The sequence below is a fragment of the Hevea brasiliensis genome, chromosome 10, assembly GCF_030052815.1.
Source record: "Hevea brasiliensis isolate MT/VB/25A 57/8 chromosome 10, ASM3005281v1, whole genome shotgun sequence".
Taxonomy (NCBI): Eukaryota; Viridiplantae; Streptophyta; class Magnoliopsida; order Malpighiales; family Euphorbiaceae; genus Hevea; species Hevea brasiliensis.
The window spans coordinates 93305877-93320276 of NC_079502.1; the positions used below are offsets into that span (position 1 = coordinate 93305877).

Here is a 14400-nt window from a genome sequence, read left to right on the forward strand (position 1 = left end):
TTGCTGGCTTCTAATGAATGCCTAAATAAAATTGAACACACTAAGATTTCTATTAACTTTTAAGATTCTTATATGTGGCCGACATTTTCACATTATCTGTCTGCTCTCGACAATTGAATTAATGATAATGAACCAAATAAAATAGTTCTGGACATCCACACTTGCATAAGAACTAAGAATTGTACCTTTCAACTAAACACCATTTTTTTTTTTTTTGATGCAAATGAAGGGAAAACCTGAAAGTAAATCAGCCTAAGCCAAGCAACTCTATGAATATAAGCAGCCAACAGTCCAGAAACAGCACTAGGAGGATCCAGCAAGACATGGACACCCATATCTGCATTCACAGCTAGCCATATTCGCCAAAAAATCTACCACATGATTCGATTGGCGATAACAATGCATGAAACACCACCTTGTAACTCTTCGTTTCTCATATTTTTCATTCTATGCAATTGCAACTTAATTTAATATGATAATAAGTATATTTTATAAAAAGTATATTTTCTTGATTTGAATACAAATTTTGAAATTAAATCCACATGATTAAAATCTTAGCTTTTACACCTCAATTTATTTTGCATTTCCATAATAATTAAAATTTCTATATATAAAGGTAAAATTTAATTTTTCAATGGTCATGTTTTATCAAACATTTTTTTATCAATTAAGTATTGATTAAAATTTAAAATTGTAATCTCATAATTTGAAAATGACTCTAAGGCAATTAAAATTTAGGGTATAAGTTAAATATTTATATTGAAATTTATATAAAATTAATTAATAAAATATATATGCTATAATTGAATAATTGGTATACAAATTTCAATATGAGTATATGAATTAAAAATTGTTAAACTATAACTTATATATATAACATCGAGTTTATAATTATCGATGAATATCCATTTTAATTACCTTAAAGTTTTGTAATTTCCAGACCTCTTTATTTTTTTTCTTTCTTTTTTTTTTCTTGTGAGCTTTTTAGGGAGATTTATTATCTTATTTTTTGGGAGAAATTAGTATTTGCTCCTTTGCAACGATTTATTGTTTTCTCTATTGTGATAATTTATTTTTTTTAGTTGTTCTATTTTATTATTTTATTATTTGGATAAGAGTTTAATGATAGAAAATACGTATCAAAATTTGATGATTTTAAATCGGACTCATAAAAAGATCATGAAATCGAACGTTGGTAATTAATATAGAGTAGAGTGTGTTTCTTGCTGACTAATCAACTTAAATATTAAGATCATTTAAAATTAAAATAATTACTATTATATTTTATATAAATAATTTATTTTAAATTTTTTCATGCAAAATTATAGAAGTACAATTTTATCTCTATTTAATAAAAAATTTATCTTTTATTTTAACAAGAAAAACCGATGAATTCCTTGAAAATAGTCGGTTATGGTAAGACGGATATCGTCCAAAATTGAATAGAAAAGTTTGAAAAATGGGATAGTAACAACTAATGCGGCTAAATATGAGAGAGTTTCACTTTTTCAGCGGTTGGTGAGGTCATAGAGTAGTAGAATAGCTAATTCAGGATGTTTTGAAAATTCCACAATTCACACCCATGCAACGCCAACCGTGTGGATTGATTGCAGAGCTAGCATGTGCAATTTATTTTCTTTTCAAGCTTCTTCACCACCGTTCTCATGGAAGCATCATATATATAATAATTATACATATCTCCAGCCCAAAAGACTTGCTGGTATATTATACAGTAATTTTCTTTCCTAATATTCTGAACCCAAACAAAAACAAGAAGAAAATATTGAAATAAAAATCACTAAATGCTAGTAGTTTTCATACGTTAATTACTTCACATTGCAGTAAACTAGCTAGGTAGTTTGCGGCTGTTGTGGCTGATGGTTCTGGTGAATGGCCAATAGCTGGTTTAATACGTACTTACGATTTAAAAAAGAAGAGACGTTTGATCTATTCTGCATCTCTTTGAAGCTTAAAGAAGCAAGAAATAAAGCTGCTTTCAGCTAAATTTTAAAGGACTGTGCTTTGCTCCAAGCTGGAAAGTGTTCCAGGACTCAGAAGAGGAAAAGAACACCAGCCATGGGTTGATGGAGACAAGAGGTTCAATTCGAGCGAAGGCGAAGCTACTACACTATCAGAAATCTTCTTGAGTTTGGGATCAGTTGTATCAGACATCAACTCCTGAAATAAAGCAGAAAATGGGGTTTTCACAGGGGAAGGAAGGAGCTGCAAAGGTGCTGCTGCTGCGAACTCTCTGCTAAACAATGCCGGTTTGTCTTTATCAAGAACAAGCGGAGGAGGCGCCACACGTTGGAGCCGCTGTTGAGGCTGCGACGGCTCAGGTGCACCGGTGAGCTTTTGAACAAGATCCTTGAAGTTTATAGGGTCGACCTTGTACACTCTTGGTGGGGTTGGTGCCAATGGTGCTATAGGTTTCTTCCATGGCTTCAACTGGGGCTTACGAACCGAATGAAGCAATTGCGATGCCTTTAGGCCCTTTCCTTCATGTGGGTATTGGGAAATATACATTGGTGAGGAAGAGGAAGAAGAATAGCTAGAAGAATAAGCATCCATAGTGAGAAACTGGCTTGTTATCTGCGAGAGAAATGAAGGTGTTTGATATATTGTGTGCTCCGTCTATTTTCCCTCCAGAAAATTGAGAATGGGTAATGATCAGAATAATACTCTATGTATATATAGACATAGAAAAATCCTGAGGAACAATATATTAATTAGTTTGCAGAAGTAGAAATGCGCAGATAAGACAAGAAGAAGGCAGCGACTGAGCAATTGAAACAACAGAAATTCAAATATATGCTTGATTGTTTACTATTAGCCGACGGCCAGATGTGAGTGCTTACATATACAATATTTTTTATTTGGTTCAAATGCTGAAATTTTTGACCGTTTATTTTTTTAATAAAAAATTCCCCTCCTCAATTATTCAATAATTAAGTATAAAACATTTAATATATTTAATATTCATCCATTGATTTAATATAATCAAATATTTTATTAAATACTTAATTAAATTACATTTTTTTAAATAAATTAAATTTTATTATACACTACTAAATGTTTGAAAATCCAACATTAAAAATATACATTATGGTACACTACAAATTATTGAATTATAATAGTGAATTAGTTAAAATTTTGATGTACAAGCTGTTTAATTATTTATATAAATTTATATTAAAAATAAAAAATATATATTATGTCCACTACTACACTGATCATACACATAATGCAAGCCAGCCTCACACTTTTTATATATACCACCTAATGAATATAAGAAACTGAACAGAATGATAAGTTAATTATAAATTAATATATAAATAATTATAATTATTAAATTTTTAAAAAAATATTTTATAGTTACAATTTTAAGAAATTTATTTATTTATTATTTTTTTGAATTTACCAAAATATCTCGTATCCATTTTATAATATGCATAAAATTAATTTTTTTATATTTCATAATTACATCTTGGAATAATATATTTTTTAAAAATAAAATTTGAATCTCACATCAATTGTAAAGTGTGCGTATGTTTGGGTTATATAAAAATAAAAATTTTCTCAAAATTATCATAATTTTGAGGTGTGATCTATTTCTGTTACTGATCAAAGTACACTTGTGTCTTTGCCTGATGAAAGAAAAAAATAGTACGCCTTGAGCCGTTTCTGGAGTTGCCAATGTGGTTAAGGCCCTAATTGAAGTCCCATGTAAGGCTGATCCATCGAGATCCCACATCAGCTGGCATGGAATGTGCATGTGTTTAAATTATATAAAAATAATGATTTCTTTAAAATTATCATGATTTTGAAGTGTGATCTATTTTTATCACTAACCTAAATATGCATGTGTCTTTACCCAATGAAAAAAAAAAAATTGAATACTCCCTTTAAAGTGCAAAGGAGCCTATAAAAATTAAATTTTATATGCAATAGAATTTTTTTTATTTAGATTAGGTCTATTATAAAAAAAATTATATAATAAAATTAATTCGTATATAATAATTTTATTATAATTATTTATTATGATCTATAATTAATGATTATAATTAAATTATTATATATATAATAATTATATGAAATAAAAAATTTTATCATAAATCAAATATGCAATAGATATATAATTAGATTTATTTATTAAATATATAAATTTTATATATTTATATTTTAAATTATGAAATTTAGATAAAATTTCAAATAAGCGACAAAGCGGACCAGCCGCCTTCATCCATTGAGAAATGTTCCAAATGTCCCACGTGGCGATTGCTTTGAAACTTTGACCAAAACTCAACAATAATTATCCAGCTACGTACACATCTCATAATTAAAACTAAAGAAAGAAAATAAATAAAAACTCAGATCAATCACTGTCTATGAAATGAATTCTACATTATTTTGAAAGCTTTTGTCTTCGTTTCTTCTTCCGCAACTTGTTTTGCTTTCGCTTTCTTAACTGTGTTTTCGTAATTTTACATAACTTCTCTAACCCTTTATTAATGGTGCAAAACTCGAAACAGCTTGCTTTTGTGTGCAACTGCAAGCAATGCCATTGAACTCACTATTTGAATACAGTATTCAATTGTTTGACTTGCAGTGCAGGAATTAAGAAGCTGCATTATCATAATTTCTTTTCTTTTAAAAATTCTTTATATATATAAATAAATTATGTGGAATTGAAATTATGAAAATTTATTTATTATGTTCATTAATTTCACAACTATGTATGGAGTTTTTTCTTTTTTCTTTTTTTCTTTAAAAAAAAGAGCCATTAGTTTTGGTGGAAATCTAAGAATTTTATATATTAATTGAAATGGAATGGATAAAACTTAGCAAATATATAGTTAGGTTAATTATTCTTTGAATATTAGGCATAATAGTATAAGTTTAATTCAACATGATACAATCAAGAATTGGTATCAATAATTCAAACATAAATAAACTATTTTTTTGTATTAATTTATTTTTTAAAATATTTTCATTCAATTTTTACATATTCCATACACAAATTATTTATATATTTATTTATGTATTTATTTATTAAGTAATTAACAAAATATGACATATTATTTTTTGTTTAAAGGCCAATTAGTGAAAAAATAAAAATCCAATCATTTGTTAAAATTTGTAATTATGATATAACACTTAAAATTAATTTTATCTATTATATATACATTTTTCCATATTGATAAACAATTATGATCAAATTTGCAATAACATGGGTTTGAAACGAAATTAATAATGGGTAATTATTACTTTTATAATTTTTTATTTCATTAATATTTATAACTTTTTGAGAAGTTAAATATTAATTTTAGAGGCTTCTTGAGGGGATAATATTTATCTTGGAGGATTATGTTAACCCTCTTTAAAGATTAAAATTTAAAAAGATAATATTTAACCTTAATTTTTTGACCTTTTAATTATCAAACACATTCTAAAAATTAAACACTTCAAATTATGTTTGAGAATTGTAAGACTGGAAAATAAATAAAGGATTGGTAGTTTACTTTTTGTTAGGGATGGCAACGGGTAGGGTATCCACTAAAATCACCTTACCCGAATCCGAATCCAATTAATATTTTCATTACTCAAATTCGTTCTAAATCTAATTAAAATTTATTCTCAACTATCTGAACCCATCTCAAACTCTATTATTATTACTCGAAAAATACCTGAATCAATTTAATTTTATATTTTTTAATAAAAAATTTATATAAAAATTTATTTTTATTTATAATTTATATTTTAAAATTTTAATAATTTCATAAATATTTCAATTTTATTTTATACAAAATAAAATATATAAAAATTTATAAATATTATAATAGAAAACATATATTTTACATTTAATTAACTATTTATATAAAAGAGTTTAAGCAAATGATACCAATATGTAAAATTCGAACCCGTCGTAGATATTAAATTTCAAACTTTAATCCGTTCTAAACTCGATTATATATTATTCAAATTCATACTATTAAAAATTTTTCATCAATTAAAAATTTTTATTGTATCCATTCTGGTTAATTACTCCTTATGATACGAGTGAAATACCTTTTAATTTCTTCCCTATAGAATTTAGCTTCATTAAAAATATTTTAAAATTTTAAATATAATTTAGACTTTACTCGATAATTAATGACTATTAATTATTTTAATAATTATTTAATAATTATTTTATTAATTATTAACTTTTAAATATTAATTATTAATAATTAACTTTTCATACAATTATTAAAGTAGAAGTATTAAATTAACTATTAAATAATAATATAATCAAATTATTCTCACTTAAAATACTCTTTAAAAATTATAAAAATTAATTTTTTTATATATCCCTCTTAATTTTTAAATATTAATATAAATATTTAATTTATAAAAATATTCATCATTATCTTAAAACTTATTACTAAAAGAATCTGCTTTTAAAATCACGTGTAGAGAAATTAAAATTTTTGTTTGATACTTCAAAAGTATCTGAATCTAAGGAAACGGAAATTAGGCAGTGTTTTTCAACGTGATGTTCAAGAGACAGGGCGGCCGCCGCCACTACTGTAAGCGTTAATTCACCGACCTCCACCATGAATGATGGGGACTACACCCATCGTTGGTGATCGTCCGTCGCATCAATACGCGTCAATTGACACTCCACCCACCCATCACTAGGTCCACCAGGCAGTGGTTTCTTCTACCTTTTCCTATAAATTTTCGTAAACTCTACCGCCTATTTTTAACCAGCATTTTACACATGCACGCATAATCTCATGCATCATTAAACTTTGGTCGTAGCCATAGCATCCAAGGGTTCTGCAAGTTGATCATTTAAGAGAGGTAAGGAGGTAGATTGAATAGGAGTGTGCAGCAGATGAAAGCAGAATTTGTCAAGAGGAGGCTTTTGTTTATCTTTAAACAAAACTAACTAATTTATTGCAAAATTTGAATTGAAGGACAAAGCTATAGTAAAAAAATCCATGAAATATGAAAATTGAGCTTAGGTAAACTTAGATCTATTGTTAAAATGTTAAAATTAATTAGTTAAAAAGTATTTAATTTAATTTATGAAAATCAATTTATAAGCATAATTTATTTAGTTAAAATATTTATAAGTAATTAATAAATAATTAATATATTTATTAAAAATTAATTTATAAGTATATTTATTATTAAAATAGCTAAAAAATATTAAATAAGATTTATGATGAAATTTTAAAAATTAAATAAAAATAATATAATAATATACTTAATCAAACTAATTTATAAACATCAAAATAAAAAGTTACGTATCTCAGCTTATTTATTTATTTTTTCATTTTAACTTATAAGATCAAATTATAAATTTAAAATTTATTATAAATAAATAGGTTAATTTAAATTTAAAACTTATAAATCAATTTGATCTACTTATAAATTAAGATAAATACTCTCTTAATTGGCCCTTAATCCTTATAAATCCTTTAGACTTATTTTTTTTTTTTTTTTTAATTAGGACTCTTAACATAATTTTTGATAGATGGATTTATTAATAATAATTTTAAAATTTCCTTATGATAATTAACAAAATATTAATAATAATAATATTTTAAATTAAATTAACAAAATTCAACAAGGGCGGAACAATTAAGGAACCAGAGTGCGCCATGCCCCCAAAATTTGGTGAATTTTCTTTTTCAAAATGTATAGTTATTAAATTAATTATTTATAACAGATGCTTTTCATATAATTAACCTTCTCAAATCTTTTTAATAATAATCAAACTTACTTTATAAATTTCAATGTTTAATTTTAAAAATTAATCCTTTTTTACGAGCTAGCTATTAAAAGAAATGAATTCTATATTAATAATAATAATAATGATAAATGTAACACCCCTAATTTTTAAATTTATTATTTTATGGATAAATATTAGTATTTTATTTTATTTAAATTTTAGGAAATTATTTGAAATTTTTTCGGGTTTTAGAAATCAAGTTCGATTTTCTGAAAATATAAACTTTGATGATTTTTAAAAATTAATTTAAAGACCATGTGGCAAAACTAAAAATATATTTAGAGTCTACGAATTTTATTGAGTTTTTTAGAATTTTTTCGAAATTTTTGGGCCTCGTTTTCGGTCCCAAGGCAGAGTAAAAATTTAAAATTTTGTATCTTGAATCGGACCGATCGAATCGAACAGGACCGGATCGGACCGATCGAATCGGATCGGCTTCTTCTTCCTTTTTCTTTCTCCCCGCACACGTCCCGACCTCTTCTTCTCTCTCTCCCGTTTTCTCTCTCCTCCCTCCTCCCCTCACCGGCCAGCCGCCACCCAGCCCTCCTCACCTCACCGGCGCGCCTCCCCAGCCTCCCCCAATCGCCGGCCACTGCCTAGAACGCCGGGAAACCTCGCGACGCGCAGCGAGCTGCTTCGTCTTCCCGGTCGAAATCAGGCCGATCCGGCCACCGATTGGGCTAGATCTTGTATCAAACACCATCTACACCTCGAGAGCTTTCCATAGACACCAAGAACACCAAAATCCATTAAGCGGTTTGTCTAATTTTTATCTGGGAAGTTTTAGCCCATTTTGACTTTTGGGCTAGATTTCTTGCAAACCGTGAACCCCACGAGAAAACCGAGAGTACCAGAGTGCTCCACCCGTCGAGAGCTTCGCAGCAATATAAATTTCAAAATTTTCCGACACCATTTTTCGGTGGGTCCTATAGAATTTCGTAGTGTTTTTTCGAGCATTAAATTAGTTTAGAAAATTCCGTAAAATTTATGTACTAACCCCCGTGTTGTGGGCTTCGTGTAGGTATCTTCAATTCGCGGAAATTCAACAGTTGTCCGGGTCTGTGAATTTCTGGCCAGACAGACCGGTTACCGAAAAAGTCTTGGAATTGGATCGAGATTTTGGCTACCCCACCATTGTCAGACGTCCCAAGGGCGTCCCCGGATTCGGAATCGGCATAGGTAAACCCAAACCTTGTTTTTTCGTAATTTTATAGTGCTTAAATGGGATTAAAAATTCATAAAATATTCGTGGTAGCTAAGAAAATTATGATTCTTTTTGCATTAGCCTAGTAATATTGCTAAAGCCCACGGGGCAAAGTTTTAGAATTTTTAGAGTTTATTTGGATGATTTTTGCAAAAAGGGTCAATTATAAAGACTAAATTGTAATTTTACATATTGTGATTGATGACTATTTGGATGGGCCCAGGAGGGCTGTGTGATATGATTGAGTTGTAGGTGTATGGTTGGTGGATATAGAAGTGTGTTTTAAACCCATTTGCAAGTTGGGTAGGTCTTAGGTATAGAGGAGACTCTGTCGGATTTTCGGCACAACTTAGGACGTATTTGGTCTTTTCTTGGGTCGTATTGAGTCAATTGTATTAAACAATTGTAATAAAATTATCAGGTAAGCCGAGACAACCTTCTTCCTCCGCCCAGCCGCCACAGTGACTGCTGTCAAGTCTGTAAGTAAAATATTAATTTTAATTCTAATTTTGATATTATTATATGTTTAATGCATGCCCATGCATCACTTATATGTATATATCTATGTAGTTAAACCCTAGGCACGTTTTATGTTGCATTCACAACTGATAAAGTGCCATGGATGTTGTTGTGGTAATTTGGAGCAGTGTGCGTGCGTTGGCGTGCGTGTGATGTGGTGTTGGCTATGGATAGGACGGGTAGACACGGTTTGAGATCTTCGCTGGGACCCAGTCTTTCGGGATAGACACGGCTTGAGTTCTTCGCTGGGATCCCGATTTGGTTTATTAAGCGAAAGTCCGGCTTGAGTTCTTCGCTGGCACAGGTTGGATTTAAGAGAGCTGTATAGGGGATCAGCTCCCATATATTTATGATTTGACATTACTGGGTGTGTGAGTGCTCCAAATTACCTTTTTGCTGTTATGATGTGAAAATATTGCTGATGTTGCATTTCACTTTACAGGGTGCATTAGCTTTAGATAGTTATAGAGATTATGGTTAAAATTGATATTTTACTCTCTGAGTTGAACGCTGACTCCTGTTCAATATTTTTCCAGGCCACAGGAGGATATTTTTGAGGTTAACCTGCTTTTCTCCCTCGCAGGTCATTTATTAATGTTTATATAAACCTGTTAACTCTTAGAATTTCCGTATATGATAGAAATATTTATTTGAATTGAGTTTGTAATATAAATTGTCATTTTGGACCTATAAACTTATTATTTTATGCATGTGTGTTGGGCTGGATGAGGGAGCTGAGCTCCCATTTATTTTTATGTTGTATGAGTATGTGGAGGGTGAGCTGAGCTCCCCAATTGATTATATTTTGTGTTTACAGGTCGGGTGAGTCAAAAACTCCCCGTTGAAATGTCTATTTTATGGCCGGACTCTGTCCAGTTGAATTCTCGAAATTGGGTCCAAATGGGCCTTAGAGTTGGGTTAAGGAATAGTTAGGCTTACTACGGGCCTCGGGGTCTTTAGGCTGGCCCAGGTCTTAGTGCCGGTCCGGCCCATAGGTTGGGTCTTGACAATAAAATAATATTTTTCGAGTAAAATATTTGCTATGATATATCTTTGCTGAATTTATATTCAACTATATAATTTTTTAGATTGAATTTTAATTCATTTTTAATCTTGCACTCCAATTATGCAAATTGGTTCAAAAAAATTATTCTTTATAAATTATATGTTCTATTAATAGCAAAAAGATTGAAATACACTCAACTTAACTCAACTAAGCCTTTATCCAAAAAATTTGTTAGGGTCGGCTATATGGATTCTCTTTCTCCACTCTAAACAATTTTGGGTTAAATCCTTGAAAATGTATAAGACTTCTAGGTTATGTTGTATTACTCTCCTCCAAGTTAATTTAGGTCTATCCCTTCTTTTCTTTCTATCCTCTAACCCAATGTGCTATACTTGTCTAACTGGAGCCTCCGTATGTCTACGTTTCACATAACCAAACTACCTCAATCTCCCTTCTCTCAACTTATCCTCAATTGGCATTACTCTTACATTTTCTCTAATACTCTTATTACAGACTTTATCTAGTATAGTATGGTCACTCATCCACCTTAATATTCTCATATCTGCAACTCTTATCTTAGACACATACGACTCCTCATTGTCCAACACTCACTACCATATAACATGGCCGGTTGTATAACTGTACGGTAAAATTTTCCTTTCAACTTATTGGGAATCTTGCAATCACATGAAATTTTCGTGGCACATTTCCATTTCAACCATTTAGCTTTAATCCTATGACTAACATCCTCCTTACATCTCCCATCTACTTGAAGGATTGAGCTAAGATATTTAAAGTGATTACGTTGGGGCAATACCACTCCATCCAAACTAACTTATTCCCTATCACCAGTTTGGCCTTCATTGAACTTGCAATATATGTATTATATCTTCGTTCTACTTAACTAAGATTGAAATACACGTTAAAAAAATTATGTTTTGCCCAATAATACATATTGTGAAAATTCTTCAAGTAGATTTATTAATTAAATTAATATCTACATTCAATTACTAATAATTTTCATAATATTAATATTTGCTTTCCAACCCCTCAATATAAAATGATATTTCTGCCATTATTATTAATTATTATATTAATTTGTGTACCAATATATATTAATTTAATAGTATATATCTGCTACAATTATTGTTTTAATTGTTGATGATGTGAAATAAATTTAGGTTTTAGGTTGTTAATTGAGGACATTAATTTTTAATTGTTGATTGTAATTGTTTGATTTTTTTTTTATGTTTGAAATAATATTTTATTTTAATTTTGAAAATCGATAATTTGAGATTAAGAATTGAGATTTACTCAGAATGTTATGCACTTAATAAGAAATTGAATTCTCAAACCGAATTCAATTTTCTTAATTGAAGTATAATTGAGTTTCAATTGAAATTAATTTTATAATTTTTAATTAATTAAAAAAATTACAAATTATGAAAATGAAAAAAAAATTATGTAATTTAATCAAATATTTGTATGAGCCATTTTTTTAAAAAAAAAGGGGGAGAGAAATTAAAATATAATTTCAAATATTTTATATTTTTTAAAAAAATTATTATTTTTATTATGTCAAGTATTAATTAATAATAAATACACTTATTAAATTTTTATTAATAGTTTTTAAGTTTTTAACGCATGCACACACATATATATATATATATATATATAATTATCGTTTTGACTGTTGTTGCGAAATAAATTTTGATTTTAGGGTTTGATGAGATTAATTTTCATTATTGATTGTATTTATTTATTTTTTATTTCTGAAATATATTTTTTTTTAATTTTGAGAATTGATGATTTGATGTTTTCATTTGAGATTAAGAATTGAGATTTATCAAAAATATATTATTCTAATATTGTGTGTTCAGGTTGTTTTGCTTAGAATGTTCTGGACTTAATCTGAAATTGAATTTTTAAACCGAATTAAACTAAGTTTCTTAATTGAGGTATAATTGAGTTTTAGTTGAAATCAATTATATATATATATATATATATATATATATATATATATTAATTTTTAATTACCTAAAGCAAATTACATATTATAAAAATTTAAAAAAATGTGAAACATGAACGTAACCCTTTTAATATGTGGTTTTATATTGTATTGAGTTAATTTGACACGCCTCAATACACGATTTAATATGATACAATATATAACTCATTTGACACATTTTAACATGTTTCAACATTTTTAATATTTAACAAATATACTACATGAAATTTACACAATTTTAGTATGCATAAATTTAAAAATATTTAAAAATATAAAATATAACATAAAATAAGTAAATGATATTTTAGTAATCAATATTTTAATTAAAACTTAAAAATAATAATTATAAAACAATATTTTTTTATTCATTATATAAATGATAAATTAAATTAATTTTAATAAAGAAAAAATAAATCAGTTATTATAATAAAATTCTAATGTAATTAATTTATTATTTTTTAATAATTTCATTTGCGGATTAGAAAATTAAACGGATTGTTAAGTTAAAATGAATTGAAGAGTAAAAATGGATTGGTGAATTATAAATCGACATACGATATGAATAATAAAATGTATCATAAATATGTAACACCCTAAATTTTTAATATAATTATTTTATATGTAAATATTAATTTTTTATTTTATTAAATATTTTAAAATTTTATTTGGAATTTTTTGAATTTTTGAAATCGGATTTGATTTTTCAAAAACAATAAATTTTATCGATTTTTAAAAATTAATTTAAAGACCATGTGATAAAAAAAAATATATTTAGACTCTAAAATTTTTTTTGAGATTTCTGTAATTTTTTTGGAATTTTCGAACCTCATTTTAGATCTCAAGATAGAGTAAAAATTTAATTTTGAGTATCCTGAATCGAACCGGTCAAATCAAATCGGGCTGAATTAGACCAATCGAATTGAACCGGCCACACTCTTTTTCTCCCCCTCCCAACGCGCGATCAGCACCTCCCCTTCCCTCACTCTTTTCTCTCTCCTCTCTCCTCCCCTCACCGGCCAACCGCTACCCCTCCCTCCTTAGCTCACCATTGCACCTCCAGGAGCCCTCCCCTCTGCCGTCAGATGTCCCAGTTGGTCCGAAAAACGTGCCAAAGTACTCCCTTCATACAGCTTGACTCTTGAGCTTCCCGGCTAAAATCTGGCCGATTCGGCCACCAATCGGACTGGGTCTTATCCCAAACCTCATCTACACCTCGAGAGCTTTCCATAGACACCAAGATCATAAATTATCATCGAGCGGTTTATCAAATTTTAACCTAGGAAGTTTTAGCTTATTTTGATTTTTAGACTAAATTTCCTCCAAACCAGAAATCCCATGGAGATTCCGAGGGTACCGGCGTGCTCCACTAAACGAGAGCTTCGTGGCAATATAAATTTCAAAATTTTTTCACACCAGAAATTCAATGGTCCCACAGATTTTGCAGTGATTTTTTGAGTTTTAAATAAGCTTATTTAATTTCATAAATATTTTATTCTAACTCATAGTGTCGTGGGTTTTGCGTAAGTATCTTCATCTGCGAATATTTGACCGATGCTCGAATCTACATTTTCGGGTAGGGCAGATAGGTTGTAGGAGCTGTTTTGGAGTCGAGTCAAAATCACAGTCCTCCCCACCATTTTCAGACGCCCCGGACGCGTTTCAAGCATTAGAATCGGCATAGGTAAACCCAAGCCCTAAGTTTCCTTATTTATTTAGTGCTGAGATTAGAATAAAAATCTGTAAAATATTCATGGGTGCTTAGAAAATTATAATTCATTTTGCAATAGCCTTATAGCATTGTTAAGGACTACGGAGCAAAATTTTAGAACTTTTAGAGCTAATTTGAATGACTTTTGCAAAATGTTTATTTTAAGCCTTAT

At 28.7% G+C, this 14400-nt stretch overlaps 1 protein-coding gene across 1 annotated transcript; it reads right to left on the reverse strand.

Moving 5' to 3' along the window:
- Positions 1–1646: 1646 nt before the first annotated feature.
- On the reverse strand, positions 1647–2679 carry LOC110645632 (uncharacterized). The gene has a single exon (XM_021798854.2). It carries the CDS (start codon positions 2569–2571, stop codon positions 2008–2010), a length of 564 nt encoding a protein of 187 aa, XP_021654546.2. The 5' UTR covers positions 2572–2679; the 3' UTR covers positions 1647–2007.
- Positions 2680–14400: the final 11721 nt, after the last annotated feature.

Excerpts from the sequence above, each read along its gene's own strand:
- LOC110645632 (XM_021798854.2), bottom strand. The coding sequence starts at position 2,571 with ATGGATGCTTATTCTTCTAGCTATTCTTCTTCCTCTTCCTCACCAATG.